Source organism: Hemicordylus capensis, chromosome 5 (assembly GCF_027244095.1).
Source record: "Hemicordylus capensis ecotype Gifberg chromosome 5, rHemCap1.1.pri, whole genome shotgun sequence".
Lineage (NCBI taxonomy): Eukaryota > Metazoa > Chordata > Lepidosauria > Squamata > Cordylidae > Hemicordylus > Hemicordylus capensis.
The window spans coordinates 12,596,924-12,624,496 of record NC_069661.1 but is presented as its reverse complement, the minus strand read 5'-3'; the positions used below and the strand labels follow the sequence as shown (position 1 = coordinate 12,624,496).

Genomic DNA, 27,573 nt, shown 5'->3' with positions numbered 1-27,573 from the left:
GGCCCCCCCCTCTATTTTATATGTGGTGCAACACTGCCATCTTCAGGCGCAAATAATAACGGTGGCTTTATTGGTTTAACCTCCGGAAGATTCCTGGAAAATTGATATTCTTGTATAAAGTCATGTGGGAATGTAATTGGAACATTTTAATGCCTTACTTTGGACTTCTGATGGGCAAACTCTCCTCATCTCGATTCTTTTTGCTTCACTAGTCCCAATCTTTCTCAGAGGAAGAAGCCACAAGGGGGAAAGTTAGAACAGGGGTGGGGAAAGGTGAAGTGGGCAATGTAAAATGCAAGTGAAATGTTCCTTCCGGTGGTGGTGGGGAACCCCTTACACGTAGAAATCTAGCAAGGAGAAGCCAAGGTTAGAGTCCTTCTCCTTGCTAATTTTCTGTGCGTGGAGAGAGATCTTCATTTTTGCATGGAGGAATAGTCCAGCGTTGAATTTGCAAGTGGTACAGTCCAGATGCAAGTTTACTGCCTCAGTGAACCTTGATGAGACCTCTTTTGAGGCTCTCTGTGGCTATATAGCTGGCAAAGGAAAATACTTCATAAATTATCAAGGGCAATGGCTTTCTTTTTTTACATTCCTGGAGCATAATGGGATTTGGAGGCCCCCTTGATAGCCTGTTACCCAAGAGTCTTTAAAAACTTGGAGTCAGTTCTGTAAATCCCTAGGTTGTCTCTCGTTTTCTCTGGAACAACAGAAAATGGGGCCAATAAGCCCTGACTGAACACAAAGCCCTAGGTACAGGCAGTGGGCCCCCATGCCAACTGTTGGCTGTTGACTGCTTGCAAACTCTGGGCAGTGGCAACAACTTGTGACCCTATGTCACAATTTTATTCCGCATCTTGCATTCTTGGGGCCCCAAGGCTGAAGATTCCTTGCAGCTGGGAATGTCTAAATAAATACTGATTTCATAATAAGAGCTGAGCCGCTTTGCTGACACTGATTTGTATGGTACAAGTCAACACATACTTAAGCGTCTTTCACTTAAGAACATAAGAACATAAGCACAGCCCTGCTGGTCAAGCACAAGGCCCATCTAGTCCAGTATCCTATTTCACATAGAGGCCCACCAGATGTCTCTGGGAAGTCCACAAACCAGGAGGTGAAGGCATGCTCTCTCTCTCCTGCTCTTGGTCCCCTGCAACTGGTATTTAGTGGCATCTTGCCTCTCAGGTTGGAGGTAGCCCATAGCCACCAGCCTAGTAGCCATTGATGGATCTGTCCTCCATGACTTTGTCTGAGCCCCCTTTAAAGCCATCCAAGCTAGTGGCCATCACCACATCCTGTGTCATAGAATTCCATAAGTTAATTATGCACTGTGTGAAGAAGTACTTCCTTTTGTTGGCCTTAAATTTCCCAGCCTTCAGTTTCATGCGATGACCCTTGGTTCTAATGTTGTGTGTGTGTGAGGGAGAAAAACTTCGCTCTGTCCACTCTCTCTGCGCCATGCAAAATTGTATACACCTCTATTATGTCTCCTCGTAGTCGTCTCTTTTCCAGATTAAAGAGCCCCAGATACAGAGCTGATTAACCTTCTGGACCTAGATAGAGAACGGTAGTGGTCGGAAGAATAATTCCCCTTCCTGACAATTGGACACTGTTGCCTGGCTCCCTCTTGGCTGGTAGTCTTGCAGCTCAGTGGAGTAGACACCCTTGGGTGTGGAGAGACACATGTCCCTGGGCCATGGGGGTCTGAGGGCCCTGCTGCCAAGGCGGCCACAGACCACTGCCATGCACCACTGCCAGGCCCTGCTGCTGTGCACCCTACCCCACACTGTCCAGGCCCCTTCCACTTGCATCCGCGTGCTGGCGCAGGAGCCATTGCCAACGCTGGGCACTGATGCACATCCCTTGCAGCTGGTGAGTGCTTTCTTTGCTGGCCTCGTGGCCTTTCTTTCTTTCTGCTCCCTTGTGAGTGGGGCAGTGCACCTGGTTGCAGCCGTGCAAGCAGCAACAGGGGCCCCGGTGCCTACCCTCACATCCTGTCTCAGGGGCCATCACCAACCTTGAGAACATAAGAACAGCCCTGATGGATCAGGATGAAGCCTACAGGCAAGAGGTGGGGGCATGCTATTGCTCCCCTGCAACTGGTATTTAGGCATCTTGCCTCTGAGGCTGGAGGTGGCCCACAGCCACCAGCCTAGTAGCCATGGATAGACCCATCCTCCATGAAATTGTCTAAGCCCCTTTTAAAGTCACCCAAGCTCGTGTCCATCACCATATCCCATGGCAGAGAGTTCCATCGATTTAATTATGCGCTGTGTGAAAAGTCCTTCCTTTTGCTGGTCGTAAACGTCCCAACCCCTAGTTCTAGTGTTGTGAGAGAGGGAGACAAGTTTCTCTCTGTTCATTCTCTCCACTCCATGCATAATTTTATACGCCTCTATCATGTCTCTCCATAGTCGCCTCTTTCCCAAACTAAAAAGCCACAGAGGCTGTAGCCTTGCCTCATAAGGAAGGAGCGTCCTAAGCCCTTGTTCCAGTCAAACACACACATGTAGAAACATCTCCTAGCTCTGTGATCCTGGCCCCGTCTGCAAGGCCTGCATGTGGTTTCAGTGAACAAAAAGGTAGAGCTCATGTTCTTGTCCTTTCGTGAGGTTAGGTAGATAGGCAATTACCAGAAGAGAAGAAAAATTTGAATTTAAGACAAACCCCTTGAAAAAATAGAGCTTAAATACAGGTTATAACTGTCTTTACCCCCAAAGAAGAGGAGACTGAATTCAAGACCACTCCGATATCTAACATCAAAGAACGTGGGGGGAAACCTGGATTCAGCTAAAATTGAGATCAATATGGATTTGATTATCTTTCTTATTTAAAGCATATTCCAACATCCACACCATCCAACATCCACACCAAGAAAGAAGAAAAAACAACATCCTCTTTTCCTGATATGAGTATTCGTCATAATTCTAGAATGCTCTTGTTTTAGTGGGAGAAGTGCTTTGCAACTGTTATATCCCTACATTGAACTAATCACAACCACAGAAATAAGTATGTGGCCTTTATTAAGATTTCAATATGCACTAGGCAGGGATGATAGACACAAGGCTGACAGAAGATGTTGGAGCTGATGACTCGGCGGGGGTGGAGGAATGCCGGTGGGCATCAGAAGTTGAGTGTAGACTCCCAAACGTCTTCATTCGGCTTCTACAAAGATGAGAAAGAGCATTTATTGCAGTGACGTCCAGAAGCGATAAATTAACTACCAGATATAAAATTATAAAATGCTAGAGCTGGAAGGGATGTTTGAAGTCTAACCCCCCTGCTTAGGCTCTAGTCCATTGGTTCTAGTCCTGCCCTCAAGAACAACAGAGAACCAGTCCATTCCTTCTTCTGTGGGACATACAGTTCCATAGATAAACTGCTGATAAAAGGAAAGCGTTCAGCTTGTCCTGTTTCTCTCTCTTGTGGCCTACTGAGCTGGGTGAGTGAATGGGCTTGATTTCATCTAAAATAGACGATGGCACTCAAACTCCTCCCTTCACCCAGTTCACCCTTAGGATGTGTGTGAACTGGGTGGTTATGCAAGCCAAAGGGAAAAACACTTTGCACGGGCTCAGGAGCACTCCAGTGTAACAATTCCACATTTCAAGGCCTGAAGACAGACCCCTTGGCTGATAAATCGAGTTTCATTTATACAGTCTTTACTATTGAGAATGCGCAGATATGTACAGCTGGGAACACTCTGAAATTGGATTCCAGAACCACATCACATACGACTGCGGTTTCTGCCTCTAGGAGACTCTTGTTTCATTACTTCTCTGTCTATTTTTCACTTCTGGCCATGCTGAAAAATGTGTCATATAAAGAGGGCCTGCTGCATCAGATCAAAGCCCAAAATCCTGTTTCCCACAGTAGCCAACCAGACTCCTCTGGGAAGCCCAGAGGAGGACATCGAAGCAAATAGCCCCCTCCTGCTGTTACCTCCCAGAAGCTGGTATTCAGAGGCATACTGCCTCTCCAACTTGCGGTAGCATACTGCCATCATGGCTAGTAGCCATTTGTAGATTCATCCTCCTGAATTTGTCTAATCCCCCTTTTAATGCCATCTTGTGGCAGTGAGTTCCATACATTAATTTCATTTGAAGAAAAGCTTTCTTGTGAAAAAGCGCTTCCTTTCTGTTGATTCTGTGAGCCCTTCTGGGGCAGAAAAAATGTGTCTATTTTCTTTTGCTATGGAAAGGGCTTTGAAATTTTTCTTAATGTTCTATGAATATGACAAATATTTATATACCTTTTTCAACAAAAGTTCCCAAAGTGCTTTATATAGATATAAACAACTAAACAGCTAAACAACAACTAAACAAAATGGATCCCTGTCCCCAAAGGGCTCACAATAAAAAAATAAATATAAGATAGTCACGGCCAGCAACAGCCACTGGAGGGATGCTGTGCTGGGGATGGACAGGGCCAGTTGCTCTCCACCTGCTAAATAAAGAGAATCACCACTTTTAAAAGGTGCCTCTTTGCGCAGTTAGCAGGGAAGTGTTTGTTTGTTTGTTTGTTTATTTATTTAACATTTATATCCCACTTTTCCTCTGAGGAGCTTAGAGCAGTGTACATGGTTATGTTTATCCTCACAACAACCCTGTGAGGTAGGTTAGGCTGAGAGTTACTTAACTGGCCCAGAGTCACCCAGTGAGTTACATGGTTGAATGGGGATTCAAACTCGGGTCCTCCCAGTCCTAGTAAAAGGGCAGAAAGGTTTGATGTCTGTGGGACTGGTATATGGGGCTTCTATCTCCCTGCTGGACATATAGAGAAATTATTAAACCCTTGAAACTAGGACTTTAAGAAGTGACATGCTAGAGCAGGAAAACTGTCCATCTAATTTGGTGGCAAACCATATGCTTCTGAGAAGGTCGCAAGCAGAAGACAATCAACCCCTGTTGCTTGTCCCCAAAACATGGGGACCCAAGGCAAATAAACCCGTCCCTTTTTCTTTTATCCCCAACAGATTGAGAAACGCTGATGGTGTGTGTGTGTGTGTGTTGGAATAATCCGGGGTTTGCATCCCTAGGAGAATTCTGCAAACCGCTGGATTCTCCATTCTCCATTCCACACATGTGAACGCATACCCACACCGGGTAGATTTTTGGGATTTTCCACCTACCTTAGATATTTTAGAAAGAAAAACACACAGAGAGTATTCCCACACTTAGTGCTGCACACATTGACCATGAGCACACGTGTGGCCAAATCCGGTTTCAGCCTGAAAATCAGAGGAAGTATTAATGATGATTTCAGCAATGGCGTTCAATTGTTTATCTACTATACATTTTGAAGAAAATATATTTGTGGATTTGTTTGTGCAAAAATAAAGTAATACTTTTTGAGTACCTACAGATACCAAATTGTGCATACACAACCCTGCCCCTTAAATTAGCTGAATGCACTGCTTTTTTACATTGTAATATGCTGCTGGTTAGAAGGCTTAAATAAACAAATAAACACACACACACGAAATTCTGAACATAATAATCGTATCTTAACTGTTATTGCCCTCAATTATTTTACACTCAGTAATCAGATCAACAATTCAACATATCATGCCCAAGAGAAGCAGAAGATCTTTCTCAGATTCAAATGTACTATGATTCAAATTTTGCTATGTATGGTAATTATTCAATAAAATGAATAGTGTTTGAAGTTGAAATCCTACAAATCTCCCTTTTGTAAGCACATTAATAAAAAAAATTTCTATATTTAATTTCTTGACCTTTCCTAGAAGTGTAATCTACACAAAATGACTTTGTCCGGTCAGCGATGGACCTCACCTACTAGTTTTATACATTTATATTTCTTGATCAGACTAACTTAGCAAGTACCCTGGCTCAGTACAACCAGGTATGTCTCTGCTGGCTTAGGTGTGTTGAAAGGATGTGAGATGATATGCTTTATAGAAGGGTCTCATATGGTGGCACTCCAGTTGTTGCTGGACTACAACTCCCATCATCCGCAGTCACAATGGCCAGTAGCCAGGGATAATGGGAGTTGTAGGCTAAGATTTGCTGGAGGACCTCAGTTCGAGACCCCTCCCCTGCTTTATAGTGAGATTAAGGCTGCATCAAATATTCCCAGATTTATTTCTATATAGATAGCTTGTTTATATATAAATAGCTTGTTATATATTGTTATAAATACAGTAGCTTGTTTATCAAGAACAAACAAATCTTGACGAACAAAATCTTGGTAAACCATCAGTAGTGGAGTAGTGAGGATGCCCGTAGCCCCAGCCTGCTGCCACCGGCCCCCGCCCAGCCAGGAGTCGAAAGGCTCTTCTCCGAAGAACTGAACTGGAGAGTAGGGGTGTGCAATGAACTGGTTCGTGCACACCCAGGAGGCAGGTGGTGTTTTATTTAAGGGCCAGGGAGGGTGCTCTTACCTCCCCTACCGCATTTCCCCCAGCAGCACTCTTCCCAAAATCATCGGTGAGAGTCTGCAGCATATCTCCTTGCAGTCCCGGTCAGCGTCAACTGGAAGTTCCTGACGCCCGTCCACCCCACCACCTCCAAACTGGCTCGAATGCCAGACAGCTAAACCAGTTCAGCAGTCTGTAAAAGGACTGCCAAACCAGTTCATGCACATCCTTCCCCACTGGGGAGATTGGCATTTACCTTCAGGCCGCAATACGATGGAGGTGCATTCAAAAAGCAGCAGGTGGAGGCAAAATTGGCCCTTTGCTCAACCAATCCGGAAATGACATCTGCGGGGGCATCAGGCAGGATCTTGTCAAAGTTCTCTGTTAGTCTGCAGTGTGGCGAAACACAGTTATGTTACTAGTGCTTTCTAGAAAGGCAATTAATCAAACTAAAAAAAGGAAGAATATCCAGCTATTGATTGATTGATTGATGGTTCAATTTATATATCATCTTTTATAAAACTCATCTCAAGGTGGGTTACAAAAGTCAATGCAATAAAATTCCATAAAATCACATTAAAATACTAATAATCAAATTTAAGACCATAACAAGAAAATTTAAAACCCACCCAAAAGCAGCAGCCATAGAAAGACAAAAAGCCTATTCTAACGTGCAGGCAAAACTGGGCTAAGGAAGCCTACCCCGGCTTTGCCTGCACGTGAGAAACAGCTGGGAGTTGTGCGGCTCCTGGCGGCAACACTGTGGAGAACCCTTTAGGGAGTCCTGGCTGTTAGCCAGGATTACGGGCATGAGCGCTCTCTCACCCTGGCAAACTGATCATGTGTCGGTGGCACCTACATACGAGTAACCTCCTGGCCTGCGTTGGGAGGCTCTCCATAATGCACTGCACATTCGGCCCCCAAACCTCCCGGCCGCCAGAAGAGAAGCGTCATCCACGGGGGAGGTAAGCATTTTGAGGCCTCCTCCCCTCGTCCCTTTTGATCCCTTTCTCTGATCGTGAGAAAGGGCTGAAAGACAGAGCCACCGGAAAATATAGGGATAGGCAACCCCTAAGGGGTAAAAGCCAGCACAAATAAAGAGTTTTTAGTTGTTTCTTAAAAGCAGCCACAGATGCTAGAGAGTGGACACCCACCAAGAGAGCATTCCAGAGCCTGGGGGCAACCACAGAGAAGGTCATGTCTCACATGAATGACAACTGAGCCTCTCTCAATGATAGCACACAGAGCAAAGTCCCCTCTAATGAACTTCTTGGGGTGGGCAGAAACCGTTGTGAACAGGAGATATTTCAGATATCCATTTACTTACTTATTCAGAAGTAAAGGTAAAGTGTGCCATTGAGTCAGTGTCAACTCCTGGTGACCACAGAGCCCTGTGGCTGTCTTTGGTAGAATACAGGAGGGGTTTACCATTGCCATCTTCTGCACAGTATGAGATGATGCCTTTTAGCATCTTCCTATATCGCTTGCTGCCCGATATAGGTGTTTCCCATAGTCTGGAAAACATACCAGCGGGGATTCGAACCAGCAACCTCTGGCTTGCTAGTCAAGTCATTCCCTCGCTGCGCCATTAGGTGTACACAGGACCAAAAACATCTAAGTACAATTAAGACTGATACATATTTATTTATTTTAGATATTTGTATCTCACCTTTTTACTACAAAACAACCATGTCCAAGATGGGTTGCAACACATTAAAGTGCAATATAAAATAAAATATCTATAAAATAAAGCTGCTTGGGCCTCACTGATGGATGGACATACAAGAAACTCCCAGACCAAACCACAAAAGATAGAAATGTGCTATTTTCTAAGGTAGGTTCCAGACCACACTCAGACTACCAAAACAATCCAAAACCCCAGAAAAATTCATTACTGTCTAGGAAATTCCAGAAAAGCTCTCCCATTGGAAAGCATGCGGAATGAGACGTCATAGAGCTAGGATAAGACTAGAGTCACTGCAAGATAAGGAGGCAGGTCTCACGATCCGTGAGACCCGCTTTGGCCAGGTTTGCGGGGAGATCAGCCGGATCAGCCACCCACATGACTGCTGGCTCCGTGACGGGGCCGACAGAGGCTGTGGAGTTCGGGGGCCGCGCGCCCCCCGGAAGCTCCAGTATGCCCTGTGTGAGTGCGCAGGGCATACTGGAGACACCCCAGGAGCTGGGAGGTGGCTTTTTGCCTCCCCTCCGGGGGTCTACTCATCAGTAGCCGTGGCGTGGAGCTGCGCCCCAGCTACTAAGCATTTTGAAAACCGGGTTTGTGGAGTGCTCGCTCCGCAAACCCAGTTTAAGGGGCAGGGTACTTAGGCGGGTTAACTGCCCGGGAGCCACCAGGCTCACACGGTCAGCCAAAATCGGGCTTTGCTCCCCTATCCCGATTTCGACTGATCGTCAGAATAGCCTCAAGATGTTAGTATGCTTGCAAACTGCAAGCCTTTACAGACTCCCTCACTGGCTGACATGAAACTCCCAGACCAAACCACAAAAGATAGAAACGTGCCTTTTTCGCAGGTCGGTTCCAGGCCTTGCCCAGGCTACAAGAAAAATCCAAAACCCCAGAGAAACCCATTACTTCCCTGGACATTGCCCATACAGCAGTGCCCCTGACATGTTGCTCCCCTTCGCCCTGCAGCACTCAGGGGCGGATTGAGTTCTTTGCCACCGGTAGGCAGCCAAAGATTTGCCACTCCAGGGGCAAGGGTTCCCCTTCCCTTTGCAAGGAAAAAGGCTTGAGGTGGGGCGTTTAGTTGAATCTATTTTTTCCTAACCTTTAAAATTGCCGCTGCACAGCAGTAGCGTGGCGACGAGAGCTCCTTGTGCACCCGCCTTCCCGCCCGCCTCGCAAATTGTGACAGAGCGGTGGGTGCATGCGGGATGGCAATGTCATTGGCAGTGGAGAGAGCAGCATTATCTCCTGAAATAAGCTCTCCTGCCTCCCAAATGACAGAGATCACCCGATTTTGGGACTTTCTGCGCATGCACGCGCATGCGGGCTATGCATAATTTTATATACCTCTATACTCCTCTTAGTCATCTTTTTAGTGCTCGTCCCCAATATCAGCTCTCCCCCCCACCAAGCCGTTTTGGCTGCTGCCTGTGCTCTTTTGAACCTGGAAGCTCCCTCCAGGAAGGCAAGCATTCCCAGATCGGTACCTCAAGGGACCCAGTTCCAAGCAGCCTCCTACTTGTCCATCCCAAGGCCACTCATGTCAGAGAATGCTTTTTAAAAACTTGTGACGTTACTTGCTATGATCAAAATGCTGGGAAGCACGAGTTCCTGCCTGTCTTCCGAGGATCACCCAGAGATCTAATAGCTGGTCCCAACCAGTGTTCTCTCTAATTTTTTTCATCTGAGTTTTTTTCTTGGTGGCAGTTTCAAGGCTGTGTGTGTGCACGTGCATTCAGAGTGGGGCCTTCCTGACTCAATCTGAATCTAAAACGGGATCTAAAACGAACTGAGCAGACATCCAAAAACTTGTGAGTGCACGCATGCATGCCTTAGAAGGAACACTGGTCCCAACCTATCTTCTGCCCACCATTGGTTTAGAATTTAGCAGCACTCACCTTTTCTTGAATTCTAGGAAAGTGAGATCTGTGTAAGCATCACACAGCTTATTTCCTTCTCTGAGCAATTCAGTTCTTATGTTACTCAGTTCAGGTCTCTGGAGTTCAGAAAGAAAAAAACAGAGAAACTTCAACAAAGAGCCTTTCTGTATAATATTATGAAACTCTTGAGGTGCCTATTATTCTCACGGGATGCATTGTATGTATGTATGTATGTATGTATGTATGCATGCATGTATTATTTATTATTAATTATTAAATTTATTTTTCAGAAACAGATATACAACTTAAATAATACAAACGTCTATTATAAATAAGTTCACAAATGATCAAATTTACACATGCTACAAAAACAATAAGATAATTCAAAACACACACACGCGCGCACACACACACACACACTTATGTGATTTTATTTTATCCGATTAAAGAACTCATTTGATCCATAGAGAAAACCAGATTTTAAACTTTCTTACTACATATATAGTCTGCAGACTTTCAGGCCTCTTATAGTTAATCCTACTCCTGTTGATAGCATTTAAGAATGGTAAACATGTTACCAGAAAAGTACCAATATATGGGGGCAAAACCTGAATATCATCACTGATCATGGAAGAGGATAAGGTTTGCTCTCACTGCAAGAATCTTCCCAATTTTATCCCCATGAATGGCACTACCTTTGGCATGCAAGAATATTCTCTCCCTCTAAGCCACTGAGGTGATTCACACGATGGGAGAAAATCGGGGTAGTGTGAGCCACCGGGCTCAGCTGCGAGCCCGGTGGTTCATAAGCGGGTCACCCGCCAAACCACCCCTCCCCTTAAACCGGGTTTGCGGAGCGAGTGCTCTGCAAACCCAGTTTTTTAAATCGTGAGTTGCCACAGTGTGGCTTCACGCTATGCCGCGGCAACTCATGAGTAGACCCCCAACCGGGAGGCTGCTTTTCAGCTCGGGGGTCTCTCCAGCATGCCCTGCGCACTCACGCAGGGTATGCTGGAGCTTCTGGGGGCTGCACAGCACCCGATCCTCCAGGCCCCCACCGGCTCCGTAATGGATTCGGCAGTCGTGTGGGCGGCCGATTCGGCCGCCCAGGGCTGCTGCTCTGTTCGTGTGCTAAGCCCGCTCTCCCCGCTAACCCCCAGAGGCTCTTCTCACTAATCATGAGAAGAGCCTCACTGTCTCTCCACTTGCACCGCACACACACAAACGAATACTTCACATGTGTGTGGAAGAAGGCGGGGGGGCCAAGCATGTAGGGAGCCCAGCGGTGGCCCCGGTACCACCCAATGCCAGTGGCTTCCCTAGCCACGTCCCCAGCTGATGTCAGCATCTGACGTCAGATGCAGGGGGCGTGGTTTTGATCCCAAACAGGGCCCCGTTTGCCACCAAAACCATGCCCCCTGTGTCTGATGGCATGGGCATGACTGGGGCATGGTGCATGGTGCATGGTGTGTGGCCCCTGACCACGGCAGTCCGGGTTCTTTGAAAACATTCACATTATGGCGGCTTTGTGTTGGGGGGCCCGCACAACTATAATATATCATATATCAATCTAATATATGTTTGACTATCATGGCATCCCCCAAAGAATACTGGGAATTGTAAATTGTGGAGAGTGTTGAGGGTTCTGCAAGAAATCCCTAGCCCTACTCAGGCTTGGTTCACATAGTTGTTCGAATGTAGGGTTAAAGTCAAAGCCCACATAAGTGTGGTTGCAAAGAGGCACCTTTTAAAAGTGATGATTCTCTTTATTGAGCTGGAGGAGAGCAACTGGCCCTATCCATCCCCAGCACAGCATCCTTCCAGTGGCTGTTTCTGGTGTCTATCTTATGTTTCTTTTTTAGATTGTGAGCCCTTTGGAGACAGGGAGCTATCTTTATTTATTTCTCTATGTAACCCACTTTGGGAACTTTTGTTGAAAAGCGGTATATAAATATTCATTTTTGTTGTGAGAACCCACTCCAAAGTGATTTCTGGCCTGAGATGAACCTTAGATTCCTGCCTTGATATGGGTTCACAGAATCACACGAATGTCAGCAACCCACATTAAACCTAGATTCAAACGATTGTGTGAACGATTTCACACTTCAGTTTCCAGAGTTCCATGGGCAGAAGTAATGACTATCACATATCAGTGTAGATACACCATATGCATGAGATAAGGAACAGGGCTGTCCTAAACCAGTGGTGCCCCAGGTGAAGAGTATCTTCAGTGTATCCTGAATTTCTTCAGTTTGTAAACCCCATATTTTGTATTGCATGTTTAGCCCCTTTTATTACTTTGATGCACAATCTGCCTGCATGAACTATCCTCATCACATACATACTGTCTCTGTCAAATACCATGAGCTTAGGGCCAGTGTCCTGAAGAGAAAGTCTTCTTCCCCATGACCCCCATTGCTCATTGAGATCATCCAGAGAAGTCTGTCTACAGTTGCCACCGGTTTGTCTGTTGACTAATTGGGGCGGGCCTTCTCTGTTGCACTTTGGAATGTGCTCCCTGCTTAAATAAGAGCCTCCCCATCTCTGACAGCTTTAAAGAAGTTTAGATAAGATGGTACATTTGGATTTGTCCATTCATAAGCCAATTTTTAAAAAAATGTTCCCTCTAATCTTAAGGAAGTTAAAAAAATGTTAAGAATAACTGAAATGTTTGGTGACTCAGTCTGGGTAACTTGGGTCTAGGGTGGGTGGGGAGAAAGGTGTCAGAACATCCTTGTGTTTTACCTTTGCAGCAAAACAAGCACTAGAGTCTGCAGCACCGCAGCAGGAATTCACCATATCAGTAGCATCTTTATGGACAACAGTGAGGAGCACCTCTGGAACACGGGTGTACCTCTGAGCATGATTGTATAAAGCTCTGCAATGGAAAAAGAGTATCCCAAATATTTCACCTTTTGCATCAACCTGATGTGATGAAGCAAACTGAAATCTGATACTTGAGTTCTCCGCATTTGTGTACAAGAAGACCCACATGTTTATACCCTGATTGTCAAATGGAACCTGAGCCTGCCCTGATCCCAAAAAACAGTTAAAGAGAACCCTGCCCCCCCAGTGAACCAGAACTTAAACTCAGATAGGAGAAACTGGTACACATGATCAGGGTCTGGATACTAGAAGAGCCTGGAATACTCACTTGATTTTTAGCTTTTTCTTAAGGAAAATAAGCTTATGAGATCATCCAGCTTTCTCTCTCTGTGTGTGTCTGTCTGTACGTGTCCGTGTCCGTGTGTGTGTGTGTGTGTGTCCCACTTTCAACTTTTCAATGCCTGGACCGATTTGAACCAAATTTTGTACAGTTGTAGGGACACATTGGGACACCTCAACAGCTTAGTTTGTGATGATGTCATTTGCCCTGATTCAAGATTAAACATTTGAGGCACAAGTGGGCTAACGTGAATATGGTATTTATCAGTTAAGATCATAGTGAAAGGAACGTGGGCAGATCACCTCTTACCAGAACCTTTTGTTCTGAGTGTTATCCATCAGTTTTTACATCATCTAACATAACTCAACTTTTGCATGACTTGGATTTTTGAATGGCACACATGTTATTTTAGAACTGAGCTTTTTGTTTTAGAACTGCATGCTTTGCGTCTGGCTGCACATTTTTAAAAGGCCCTGACCAGAACTGAACATCTAAGCAGAAAAAGAGACAACTGGTTCAAAATAATTCAATAAGCAGTGAGAATAATTTTGATGTTCACCATCAAACACTAAGAAGGAGAACATCAACATTTGGAATGGGTTTCTAGACTGCATCCCAATCCCACCCACCCCCAAAGTCTTGGTGGAGCAGATGGAATAGGCATTGAGGTCGTTCTCATGACCAATGGCACTGGGGCACGCTGGGTGGGAGGCAGGATCCTATATATAACTTTTACTATGCTTTTTGTTACCACTATTCAGCCTCATTTAAAATTTCTTTACTTCATGAGCTGAGCTTCAGTGAGGGGGGCCCCATTTTAAAAATCTTGTCTCTGGGCCCACTCCAACCTTGCTACGCCCCTACTTTGAAGTCTGGGTGAAGTCCATATTATAAAGTAAAACAGGAACAACCAAGTTCACAAAGGAAGCCCCAGTTGCTCTGCAAACTTCCAGGAGCAATTGCCTGGTTTTATTTACATCCTGCAAGTTGCTAATTGTTCACTTATCAAATATAAATAGACCTACAGACTCCTGCTAACCGACTCACCACTTCCGGCAGATAAAAAAAGCCTTTCAGTGAGGCTTTCAGAAGGTGAAGGGGAAGGTGCAGGGATGTTGTGTGTGTGTGTGTGTGTGTGTGTAAACCTGGGGGATTCTCTTAATGTTTCACCTGACACTTGCTCTATGTCTACGTGGGATGGTCCATGTGAACAAGAAGCTTTGTGAAATCATGGGGCTTGTTTTGCTGTTGTTTTTACAAATGTATTGCTACTCAGGCTTCTAGGATGACCCCATCTACGGATGACCCACCCCCAAGACCCCCCCCAACTCCACATGTCCCATATTCAGGCAATGGAATGTTGGAAGCCCTAGTTATGAGTATGAAATCAGGAGGTGCTGTTAATGAGCACCAAACACCCATTGCCAGGGTGTAATCCTGTGTCAGAAGAAGTTGTGGGGCTGCAATCCACTTACCGTAGGAATTCTTGCTCTTTACCTTCACCACAGAGCACCTCATCAGATGGTCTTTCAAAATCAGGGAACTGGAAGGGTTTGGCCCATGGGACCGAATATATGCAGTGATGCCTGTTCAATCTGTAGTTATCTTGACAGCATTCTTTAATCCTCGTATCTTTGGCTGCGAGTTTCTTGCAGATTTCTAAGCTGTGTGCCGCCACCTGGAAAGAAGGTAGCCAATGATTTCACAAGACAACTGGACTGTACCTACCTGGTGTATGTCAAACAATACTTGGGGTGACTTCACACATTCAGCTGAAGGGCTAGTTACAAACAAACAACAACAACTATTTATATACCACTTTTCCAAAGTGGTTCACATAGAGAAATAATAAATACATAAGAAATAATTAAAAAAAATAAGGTAAGATAAATTTATTATTATTTTACATTTATAGCCTGCTCTTCCTCCAAGGAGCCCAGAGCAGTGTACTACATACTTAAGTTACAACCACCATTGATTTGTCGGAAAGCCTTTTGTTCCTCAACACCCACCTCTCTCTGGATGCATTGAGTGTCGTTCACTGGGTCACAGCATTTGGCAAGTATTTCAGCCCACTGTTCAGCCAAGGATAAGACGTCTTCAAATGAAGCATTTGGACTCCTCTGGGTATATGTTATTAAGTAGCTAGAGGAGGGCACACAGCAAATAAGTTGACTCCAAAAGCAGCCTTTCCCCCCCTTACATTTATTAGATGCTCAGAGTTTAAGCACATCAAAGATATGCTGCACCAACTCAGTACAAAAGCCAACACAATAGTATATCCATTACTACATCAGCAATATCACCATAATCATATCAAATTAAAACATTGATATACATTAATATATCTCTAGTGTGTGTGTCTGTGTGTGTGCCTGTGAGTGGGGTGTGTGAAACGTACACACACACACAAACACACCCCTTGCCTCATAAGAAAGGTGCTCTAGGCCCCATGGTTATTGTAGAACTCGAAAAGGTGCCGAAGAGGGTAACCAAGATGATTAGGAGCAACCAAGATGATTAGGTGTATAAAATTATGCATGAAGTGGAGAGAGTAAACAGAGAGAAATTTGTCTCCCTCTCTCACAACTAGGGATGTGTGAAACGTTTCAGGTACAGAACGATCTGTACCCGAATCTGCCTGTTTCGGGCGATTTGTGCACAAAACAAACTACCCATCTGCAAGTTCTGAAAGCTTCGGTGCCAAAACAAATCACCCAAATTTTGGAGCTGAAGGTTTTGTTGTTTCGGACCTCTATTTTGTGGTGATCTCCATGTAGTCTCCATTTTGTGTTTGACGTCTATTTGAATTTCCCGCCCTTCCAAGCTTCAGATCAGTGAACAAAAGCATGGGCTGATCTGCTGACGATTCCCTCCTGGTTCCAGACTGGCTCTTTTGGCTCTTACCACTCCTGACTGAGCCCCCATTGGCCAGGGGAAGGGTTGAAGAAGGGGCAAGGGTGGGTGGGGGGAGTTCAAGGAGGGATTTTCAATTAGAATTAAAGAGGCAGCAGCCACCATTCTGCCTCTCTGCCTTGTGGGAGAAGAGAGAGAGAGAGCTTTGCTTTGCTTTGCTTTGCTTTGCCTTGCCATGCCATTGCCTATTGCCTTCTGCCTTGCCAGCCTGAGCACAGCCTGCCTTGCCACCCAGCCTTCCCCTGCTGGCTGTTGCATGCCAGCCTGAGGCCATGGCAAAAATTAACCCTAAACTCACTAACCCTTTCGCAGATCACACACACACACACACACACACACACACACACACACACACACACAGCTTCCCCCCTACATAATCTCAAGTCTATCTATATCTATATCTATATCTATATCTATATCTATATCTATATCTATATCTATATCTATATCTATATCTATATCTATCTATGATGCAATTCAAATGCCTTGGCTGGTTTGTTGTTGTGCCTGTATTTTGGGACCTTATGGATGGGCACAGGACAGGTTCTCTCTTCCTCCCCCCTCCCTCCCCCCCTCTCTCTGTGGACTTTGCAATGAAGATTGGGTCATATTGTGACTTCTAGCATCACCATCATTTTTATTCAAACTAGATTGCTTGCATCTACAATAGGTTGTGCAGGTGCCACAGGCTCCGATCTGTTGCAGAAATGTTTTTTTTTTTAAAGCACCAAAAAATTGTGTGCCATTGTTGTCATCATCACTCTTCTACTTGAGTAGGTGGGGGGTGGGGCAAACCTTGCTGTTCCACTGGCAGAATGTTGTTTTGAACCATTTCTTACTTAACCCACTTTTATGGCCGGGTGCCACAGATGTAGCTGTGTCTGTCTGTTGCTTGTGGATGAAAAATGCTTGGGGGAGGGAGGGCAGGGCACATCTGATGCTGTTGTTGGCCCTAGCCTGCTGCATCTGTGATATCACACTTGCTTGCTTGTTACTGGCTGCTGCTGTTACCCTGCTTTGGGAGGGGGTGCGTAGGGCAGTGCATTTCATTGTTGTGTGCAGATCAATTGCATTTCTGTTGGGGGGGGATGGGGGCACAGTTGATGTGGTGAGTGACACAGTGGATGTGTGTGACCTTTGGAAACCTTGCTCAAAGCTCAACTGTTGTTGTTGATGTGTGCTGCATCCACTCTATGGGACAATGTGCCAGACAGACAGACAGTGCCCACTTCTGCCTGTAGGTGCCTCCTAAGAGTACCACAGTGGGTCGGGTGGTAGGGCCCCAATGGGTGCCTGCTACCATCCAGGTTTCAGAGTGATTGGGCAAAGGCTTGATTTTTAAAGCATTTCTGAAGTTTGCGCATCTTTGGGCCAGATTTGGAGCAAAAAAGGGGCTTTGGAGGCAGAAGAGGGGGTCGGATGGTAGTGCCCCAATGGGTGCTGCTACCACCCAGATTCCAAAGGAATTGGGTACAGGGGTGATTTTAAAAGAATTTCTGAAGTTTGAACACCTTTGGGGGAAATTCGGGGCAGAAAAAGGGCTTTGAGGGCAGAAGAGTGGTGGGTGGTAGCTTCGTTGCACCCATTGGGCACTACCACCCACCACAACCCACTCTGAGCAACCCCAGTACACCCCCACCACACACACACACACACACACACGTGGAGCTATACGGTTGCTGGAATCCACATTATTTCCTATGGGAAAAATCTTAAAGACGTGTAAACTTCAGAAATTCATTAAAAACCACCCCTATGCCCAATTTCTTTGAAATTTGGGTGGTAGCTTCCACCAATTGGGTACTACCCCCCCCACCTTTGACCCTGGGACCCTTTTTTAAAAATCCAAATGGATTCAGATGCAGAAAATTTGGGTACAAATCGAATCTGGGGTGATTTGGGGGGTGGGGGGAGATCAGATTCAGATCCAAAACTAATTGGAGGTGTTCTGAGTTGGGTACAAATCAAAATGAAAAAATCGATTCATGCACATGAGAGAGCATATCTTGATCTCTTGCCTGTGGGCTCCCTAGAGGCATCTGGTAGGCCACTGTGTGAAAAGGGATGCTGGACTAGATAGGCCTTGGGCCTGATCCAGCTGGGCTATTCTTACATTATGTTCTTATATAAATTCATACACACACACATACACGCTCCAAACATATTTGCTTGAATGAGCCCCGTGAAGCCTGAATTTCTCTGCATTCATATTTTGATAGTATTCATCATGTTTTGAGGACTATGCATTTAAAAATGCATGCTGTTCCATCCTATGACATTCTGTTGCACTTTGTCTATTCAGACCACAGCATATCTCCAGTTCTGATCTGCCACTCATGCCCAAGACACAAACAGATTTCCTTCGTACCTGAGCTTGGTCTTTTCTTTCCCAAATAAAGCATAGCGGGAGCAAGCTTTGTTGGTTAGGAAGGTGACTTTTTGGATGGGCTGCCTTTTCAGCTTCTGTAACATAAAAAGAAAGAAGTTCTTTAGTCAGATATTAAGTGCACGACCCATTAATAATTATGGTAATAACAATAATAGGTTCACATTCTGCATAGAGAACTGCAAGGATTTAAAAAACAGACCTCTGCTGTTGCAGAGGCAGGTCTGTTCCACTTCTATGAAATCTTGCACAATCGCAGGTTGTAATGATACTTCCATTGGGAATAATGGAAGTACAGTTACAACTGCAATTGCACAGGAGTTAGTAGGAGTGGGATAGACCCACCTCTGTAGCAGCACAGGTAAATGTTTTAAAATCCTTGCAGCAGTGCAGGTGAGTCTGTTAGCATCCACATTTCTCTGTATGGTATGTGAGTATTTCTTAATATATTATATTATTATTATTATTGGCTGGCATACCGTGCAAAGGTACATCAGCTCAGTAATGTTGCATGCACACAAATTGTGAAAATTATATAATGGGTTTATTCTTCTGTAAAGTCATTTTTGCATTTGCAAAATTTGTGTCACTTGCACAGCTTGCATGCATGCAACATTATTGGGCTGGCATTCCCTTGCACAGTATGTCAGCCACCATTATTTATTGATGATGATTTTTTTTAAAAAAATTTAATTTTAATTTTTTACATTTTATATCCTGCCCTTCCTCCAAGGAGCCCAGAGCGGTGTACTACATACTTCGGTTTCTCCTCACAACAACCCTGTGAAGTAGGTTAGGCTGAGAGAGAAGTGACTGGCCCAGAGTCACCCAGCTAGTCTCATGGCTGAATGGGGATTTGAACTCAGATCTCCCCGGTCCTAGTCCAGCACTCTAGCCACTAAACCACGCTGGCTCCCTGATGATGATGATGATGATGATGATGATGATATACCAGATGAAAATGGTTACCTGTCCCAAAAGGGTTCACAGTCTAAAAAAGAACACAAGGTAGACACTAGCAACAGCTATTGGAAAGATGCTGTGCTGGAGTTGGATAAGGACAGTTACTTTCTCCCTGCTAAATATAAGAGAATCACCACTTTAAAATGTCCCTCTCTGCCCAATTAGTAGGGAAATGACCAAATGACCAAATGACCTATTGAAATCAATGGCACTTAAATTAATCATGACTAACTTGTCGAATTGATTTCCAAGGTGCTTATTAGTCATGACTAACTAGACTGGTTATTATGCTGTCCAACTAGACTGGTTAACTAACTAGACTGGTTATTATGCTGTCCAATATTTCAAAAATAGCCTCAGCACTTCCATCTCTGAATGGACGGAGGCACAAAATATAACTCAGTTGGCTGACTGCAAATTCTGGCTCAGTTCAGTGGAGCAAGATTTGAGCCTTGATGCAGAAGGCTTGACTCAAGCTTCAGAGTTGTGTGGTCATCATGGCTACATCCTAGTTCTCTGCCCTTGAACCCCATCGATGAATGGGAATAACGGCTATTAGCTTGAAGAGGCTGCAATTTATGCAGGGATGTTGATTCCTGTGGTGAATCCCCCTGGGCTACATTGTTTAGATGGGGCGGGGGGTGGGGGAATTCACAATATGGGGTGCTGACTAATTGTATAAAGTCTTTATAGCTTTCCAAAGACCAGGGATGCCTTTTTCTAAATCATTGAGGCGAGTCTCACAATCGGTGAGACTCACCAGGAAGGGGTTAGCAGGGGTTGTCTCCCCACAGACAAGCAGGAAAGCAGCCCTGGATGGCCAGATTGGTTCTAGGATGCTTCGCGTGAGCACGCGGGGTATCCTGAAAAGACCCCCATGGCTGGAAGGCTTGTTTCAGCCTCCCGGTGGGGGTCTCCTTGTGTGTCGCTGCGGCACGGCGGGGAGGTACGCTGCGGCAACACATGATTGAAAAGACGGGGTTTGCGGGAGTGCTCGCTCCACTAACCGTGTCTAAGGGGAGGGGGAATTAGGAGGGTTTGCTGCCGGAAGCCACGCTAGGCTCCCTTAGCCCGCTCTTGCCCGATTATTAGAATCTCCTCATTAGCTCTTTTCCCCACCATAAGCAGGAGTTGGTGTCCCATTCTGTGGTCTCCTTCCTTTCAGAGTACTTCCACATGGAAGTTAGGAAAGAAACAGGATGTGCATTAGCTTATTTCCCACTCTCTGTAATATCCATGCAGTGATAATGTCAGAACCCCTAATGCCCAGGGCCAGAATCAGAAGGGGCCTCAACAGGAGAAGGCGACCAACAGGCCCCTGGCATCCCAGCAGCCACTTTAGAACCTCAGTTACAGAGGAGGACTCTGGGATGCTGGACATCAAGGAAGCACCTGCCCTGCCTGGCTCTAAGCCTTTGGTACCTAGCTGGATAGCTGCCTCTGATGACGCCTATTTGCTAACCCTGCTGGACAGCTCCTCTGCAGACACTGGGAAGATCTTAGCTTTGAGCTGTTCTGAAGACCATAGATTAGAACAGGCCTGCTCAACTTAGGCCCCCCAGCTGTTTTTGAACTACAACTCCCATAATTCCCAGCCACAATGGCCAATAGCTAGGTGTTATGGGAATTGTAGGCCAACATCTGCAGGAGGGCTGAAGTTGAGCAGCTCTGGATTAGAAGCTGGGTAGGAGAGAACAATCCCAGCTTTTGAATTTTGGCATGTACGAGAGGGCTGCTGGTGCCCATCTTTATTAAAGAGTCCTGTGGCTTGTGAAGCCAAGCAAAGTGGAGCTGCAGCAGAACTGAGGGCTGCCTCTCCACTGCTCAGGCGATGCCTCGTGGGATACTGGACGGCCCAGACCAGGTTTCCCCCCTCTCTTTGAGGGAAAAGGAACCTGCTATAGCATTTTTGACAGAGGGCTGTCCGTCACAGACTTGCATTCGCTCATGCTGCTGCGTTGTCTTGGTGCCCTTGGATAGCTGGCAATGCCATATGAGTAGACTGGAGTTGTAAAGCTGCACCACCACAGCCATGGATGCTAAACACGTGTCTGCCAGCTCAACAATTGCTGGTGTCAGGAGGTCTGAATTGGATCGCAGTTGCTCTGAGCTATTTTGGAGAATGCTGCAAAGAAAACGTGATACATTTTGTGTCCAGAGAAGGAAGCACTGACCTCTTTCAAGAAGCAGACCGTGGGTGCTGGTGAAACACAGCACGTTTTTGCTGAGGATAAGAAACTCTCTGCAGAGGACAACAAAACTGGGAATGGAGCTTGGCTAAAGTCAGTGGAATACTCATACAGAAACCTAGAAGGAAGACCAGTAAGGAGACAGTCACATAAGAACCGCTTCCTTGGATCCAGCAAAGGCCCATCCACCGTATTTTCTCGCCAAGATCCCGTAAGTTCTACAGTTTTTTACAAAAAGAAATGGAGGGTGGAGGGACCTGGAGAGGTGCGTGCTGTCCAGCAACACCCTGTCAGCCACCTCCTCCGTGGTCAGTGGGTGGGCAGGGGGCAGCAAAGCTGTAAATATATCTTTCCATGTCTTCCTTTTGCAGAAATACAAAAGCCAGACTCCAGGGGGGTGGGGGGAGGGCTGCTTTCCTTTTGCAAAAACACACCCAAACTATGTGTTTGGTTTCCTGGGGGGTTGCGGAGAGGAAGTCAGCCACAGGCTGCCCCCACATCTTGCCTCCCCCCACTGCTTACCGATAGTATCTAACACATTGCAGCTGCAGCGCTGAGGAGTTCCATCGCCTCCCTTCTCACGGCATGAGCTGGATACGAAATGAGAGGCATGCCTGCACCCAGGTTAGACACTGGGCACAGGTGTGCCTCTCATTTTGTATCCAGACCATGCAGTGCTAGGAAGTTTGGTCGCCTCTCTCATCCCTCCAATGAGGGATGTTGGATAGTACCAGTAAGCAGGGCAGGGGTGTGTGGCTGGCTTCCTCTCCACTACCCCACAATCCACAAAACACAGTGTTGGGGGTATATTTCTGCAAAGGAAGGCAGCTTCCCCCGATAGAGTCTGTCTGATGTGGAGTCCCACTTGCCCCCTGCCCTGCACCCAGAGCACTTCCTGTCCCCTCACTTGCTCCAAGGTCGCAGCCCTCCTCCCCCAGCCCTCTCCAAGACAGCGAGCATGGAGGCTTAAAAAGGTACGTGAGGTGGTAAGGCAAGGGAGGGCGCAAGGAGCCACTATACCACGCTGGCTCGCTAGTGTTGCACAAGTGCAAATACGTTTGGGCTTGTGCAATAAACAACATTGTGCTAGTGCAAGAAGGCTGCACAGCTGCACAAAGCCACGGGGGATTCTCGGAACTGCATTCTCGTGTAAAAGTTCCCTGCAAAACCTATGGCATGCCATAGGTTGCGCACCTTATGGCACTGCTGTGAACAAGGCAGTTGCGCTAGCGAGTTATGCGAAGTCTGTAATTTGCATCCCAGATCAGGGTTAGTGGCACAAATATTTTTATGCTAGTGCAACACTAGGCTGGAATGCAAGCGAGTGCGAGAGCCTTGTGCTAGTGCAAGACATTGGCACAAGTGCTTCGTTAGTCTGGGTGTCAGCCCCATTGTTTTTTGGCCTCGGCATCATCGGGATACTCAGTGCTACATTTGAGATTGTTGCGAGGGCAAAAGGTTAAAGCCTGTTCTCCATGTCAGAGTCCTGATTTGGATCAGCCGCCTACATAAGAACTTAAGAATGGCCCTGCTGGATCAGGCCCAAGGCCTATCTAGTCCAGCATCCTGTTTCACACAGTGGCCCACCAGATGCCTCCAAGAAGCCCACAGGCAGGGGGTGAGGGCTTGCCCCCTCTCCTGCTGTTCCTCTGCTGCAACTGGTGCACACCATTTCAATTTCCCAGCCACAGTGGTCAATAGCCAGGGATTATGGGTGCTGTAGGCCAATATCTGCAGGAGGGCCGAAGCTGAGCAGCCCTGCCTTAAAGTAACATATATTTTGTCCCTGAGTGAAGGTAGGGAACCATCCCATTGACTTCTACGGAGTCTCTACAAAGACATTCTGACCAAATCCATTGGAAATATGCTAAACAAATTGGTTCATTCGTAGAGTGACAAGGAAATGTCTTACATGTGCTAAAATAAAGGGCACCATTAAAATCTACGCAGGATTTATAAGCACAGCTTACCTGTCGGCAAAGTCCTGGGGGTCTGTTTTGAAGGCTTCGCAAAGCTCTTCATTTGATGGCTCCACATATGTAGGGAACTCCTTGGGTGGGTGTTTCAAGGCTGCCAGACACAGCTTTCGCTCCAGACCTTGCTGAGCACAGCAGGCTGCAGTTCCTTGGAGCTTGGGAAAAGGAGAATTTTGGTCGCAGGCCTTGGTGGAGAGAGCTAAGGACTGGGGGGCAGTGGGTGAGAGAAAGAGAGTGGGAGAGAAATGAAGAGGAACATGTTACATTTGGGTCTAACTCAGGGGCCTCAAACTGTGGCCTTCCTACAGATGTTGGCTTGCAACTCCCGTCATTTCTGGCACCTGACCATTGTGACTGAGGATGATGGGAGTTGTAGTCCAACAACAACTTGAGGGCCATAGCTTGAGACCCTGGTTTAAATTCTTCTCTCATTGGCATGTAGGAACAGAAGATCAGCCCTGTGGGTCAGGCCAGGGTCCCATTTTGTCCTTTCAGTGGCCATGATAGAGCATCTTTGCTCGTAGAAGGTCCCTTGGTTAAAACCCAGAAGAGCCAGTATCACATGGAGTTGACACTGCTGGGCCAAACCAGGGGTTGCCAGCCTTGGGTCCCCAGATGTTATCAGTCTACAACTCCCATTATCCCCAGTCCCAATGGGCCCCCATCAACAGCTAAAATGATGGTAGTCCAACATCTGAAGACCCAAGATTTGGAAGACCTGGCTTAGCTTGTAGGACTGTGCACAATGGTAAAATCAGTGGAAGAAGTTCTGAGTGGGACTCCAATCACCAGACATCCGCAAGTCCTCCCAGCAACTGCGTGGGCTTCCCAGGCTGCCCTCCCTGCTGGACCCCCAAAAGTTAGGCAGGCAGCTAAAGGGCCCTCACCACCGTCACACTACCAAGGCCCACACTACCAGGGCACTTGATTGCATTCTGGTGCCTTGTGGAGTGGGGAGGCAGGGATTTCTGAGGTCAGAATCCCATTTTCACCAGTGTCCACAGTTCTACTAGCTTGTTTGACTCTTTATTGGACAGTTTCATGTGTTTATATGACACACGTGTTTTGAAGGAGGGTTGTAGACATGTACCTCAGTTTCATAGCATTCGAAGTTGGGTCCGTTGGAGCAGCATTTTTCTGCAGTCCCAACAATCTGATTCACAATACTGATAATTTCCTCAAATGTGGCATTGGAATATTTTTTGCTGTGCAAGATAATGGCTCTGCGAACAAACAGGATTAAGAGAGTTGGTATAATACTCCAAGAACTCATCTTGCCCTTTCTACCCCTCCCCCTAAAAATGTAGTTTAATGTGGACGATTTGATACAGTTAAAAGTAAAAGTAAAGTGTGCCGTCAAGTCAATTTCAACTCCTGGTACCCACAGAGCCGTGTGGTTCTCTTTTGGTAGAATACAGGAGGGGTTTACCATTGCCTCCTCCCACGCAGTATGAGATGGTGCCTTTCAGCATCTTCCTATATTGCTGCTGCCCGATATAGTATCAGCGGGGATTCGAAGTGGCAACCTTCTGCTTGTTAGTCAAGCATTTCCCTGCTGTGCTAAATAATAAATAACAGTGGGCCCCAAAGGTGGTGGTGGTGGTGGTGGTGGTGGGCAAAGCATTTCTGTTCTCGTTGCCCAGTCGAAAAAACACACACAACATTCTTTCCTTTCTCCTAATTTGGGGTCAGCAGTCTACAGCTCAAGCAGTTTCACTCTACACCCATTTGTGAAAAGTGTCCTCTTATGGTTGGGAGGAGAACTGGTCTTGTGGTAGCAAACATGAATTGTCGTCCCCTTTGCTAAGCAGGGTCCACCCTGGTTTGCATCTGAATGGGAGACTACAAGGCTCTACACACGATCCGTTATTCCAGTTACAGAGTAGAGTGCAGAGTTTAGTTGCTGCAGTTAATTTAAGAATACACATGGAGATTGTTGTACTATCTAAACTAAACAGGTTTATTGGCTAAGTACATTTGGGACAGGAAAGACCTATCCTAACTATCAGCTAAATAATGGGTAGGTAGGGAGAGAGATGTTTCCATCTACTCTCTAAGAGGAAAGGAAGAGGACTGACTACCCACAAGAAATACCTGAGGAGTCAAGGCAGGAGACAAAGAGTAGAGGTAAAGCAGGGACAGGTAAGGAGACCCTCACTCATCACCTCTACTCCCAATACCCCCAGTGGTCATTAGGAAAGCTGATGCAAAAGGTCGATGCATTGGAACTCCATCTCCAACAGAGAGGCAGTAAGTGATATGTCAGGGGCAGGACTTCTGGGAGCACTCAGGACAGTCCTTGTTTTTAAATGTCTGAAGAGGGCTACTATTTCTGCCCAATCGCAGTTATGTCAAAAATCCTGGACTTCTCCATCGGTTTCTGTGGATAGCTCTCACTTTGACCAGGGGAGGGGGGAAACGGGTCCAACGAACCCGAAATTCAGCATGCTATGTGACTCTGTCAATGACTTTATGACTGAGAGGAGTTGGGACTCAGAATGTTTAAGGTGTCCACTGAGAGAAGAGAAAGGAAAATGGGAGAGAGAGAATTGGCCTATGTGCCTATGAGTTTATAGAAGGTGTTCTGGATGGAGTCAGAGTTGAGAGGATACAAAACCTCTTTTCTCTGCATTATACAGGGATCTTGAAGGAGGAAAGAAAGGAAGAAGGAAGGATACCTTTTCTTTACTCACTCTCTGCAAGCATACATCCCCCACCAGCCCCAAACCTGACCCTCAAGTGCTCTATAAAACAGCAGGGAAAGGCCTCAAGCAGGTGGGAAGGGGAAAAAAAATCCCTTTTCTCCTTCCTTCTCCTGACATTTCCTCCACCATGGGGCCTGAAAGGTCCTACAAGTTTCCTTTTCAAGGATACCTGGAGCCCTGATCAGGACCACTCTAGTTAGGAGGTGGGGATGTACTGCAAGATTTTGTTGCAGATCCCCCAGATCCCATTTGCTTGGGTCTGGAAAGCCAGAAAACTCCAGATTTTATCAGGCTCCACCCACAATCTGACATTTCTGCCTCTGCTCTACCTTGACCTGCGGTTCCTATCCTGATTCTCTAATCCATGAGATGGCACCAAATTCTGCTCTTAATCCTTCGGGTTCCATTCTGGCTGCACCCCTAGCTCCACCCGCAAGGCCAGTATTTTTGAAACTACACGTTGGCAGAACTCTTAACCGCCCAGAGACGTATATTTTGGGCGGTATAAAAATATGTTAAATTAAAAAATAATTTAAAAAATAATCAATTACTTCCTTTGTGTCTGGAGTTTCTAAATGTCAGCTAGTTTCCTGAATGCAAGCAACACTCGCTGAATATGGGGCTATGAATGGATGTGGTCAGAATACGTACCCGGAACGGAAGTTCTCTTTCCCCACTGTGTTGAAATCTTCACAGATTTTTTGGAACATATAATCCCGTCCTGAAAAACCAAACAGGAGGAATGGCAGATGAAAAGAAGAACAACTCTCTGAACCTTATTGTATAGGGAACTGATGCTGGGTTACAGGGAAGTATAGATTTTTTAACATACGTACCTTAATTTCCCCTCTTTCATTTCATTTGGCTGAATCTCTTTGCCTGGGTCTCTGAGACAGGGTTTTTTTGATGGTGGCCCCTCAAATTTGGATTGCCCTCGCAGCAGAGTTTCACCAGGTTCCCTTGATTAATGTTTTAAAATGTATTTGGAGGCCCTCTTTAGATAGGCTTTTTAGAGAGTCTCATGACCAAATTTGGGGTGGGGCTGGGGGCTGGAGGGAAGGCAGGAACCTACCTGCTCCCTCACACACGATCAGAGCTTCCATTGGACTCTGCCATCCGTGTGCCCACATGAACGCCACGCCATAGCAGTGTTCCTCAGGGCTGCTTTCGGGAGCTGTGAGTCCTGAAGTATCCCACAATGTACTGCGTGGGCAGCAGAGAGGCAAGCCTTGGCAATGCAGCAGTGTGCGCCTCTCCCTGCTTTACTCTGGACTGTCTTATAAAGATGGCCGCCAGCTCCTTATGCTCTTACGCCCATGCTGCTTT

The 27,573-nt window shown here is 46.2% G+C and overlaps 1 protein-coding gene across 1 annotated transcript in view; it reads right to left on the bottom strand.

The window, feature by feature from the left end:
- Window positions 1-3,006: 3,006 nt before the first annotated feature.
- The window catches only part of GC (GC vitamin D binding protein), a 40,988-nt gene continuing 16,421 nt past the window's right edge, over window positions 3,007-27,573 (bottom strand). Inside the window, exons 2-13 of the mRNA XM_053257954.1 lie at window positions 26,899-26,968; window positions 24,633-24,765; window positions 23,537-23,748; window positions 21,552-21,684; window positions 18,397-18,491; window positions 15,125-15,257; window positions 14,588-14,790; window positions 12,692-12,824; window positions 9,965-10,062; window positions 6,636-6,768; window positions 5,132-5,230; window positions 3,007-3,165 (exon numbers count right to left, since the gene is read on the bottom strand). Coding sequence (XP_053113929.1) covers window positions 5,177-5,230; window positions 6,636-6,768; window positions 9,965-10,062; window positions 12,692-12,824; window positions 14,588-14,790; window positions 15,125-15,257; window positions 18,397-18,491; window positions 21,552-21,684; window positions 23,537-23,748; window positions 24,633-24,765; window positions 26,899-26,968 — 1,397 coding nt within the window. The 3' untranslated portion in view covers window positions 3,007-3,165; window positions 5,132-5,176. The remainder of the gene's footprint in view (window positions 3,166-5,131; window positions 5,231-6,635; window positions 6,769-9,964; window positions 10,063-12,691; window positions 12,825-14,587; window positions 14,791-15,124; window positions 15,258-18,396; window positions 18,492-21,551; window positions 21,685-23,536; window positions 23,749-24,632; window positions 24,766-26,898; window positions 26,969-27,573) is intronic.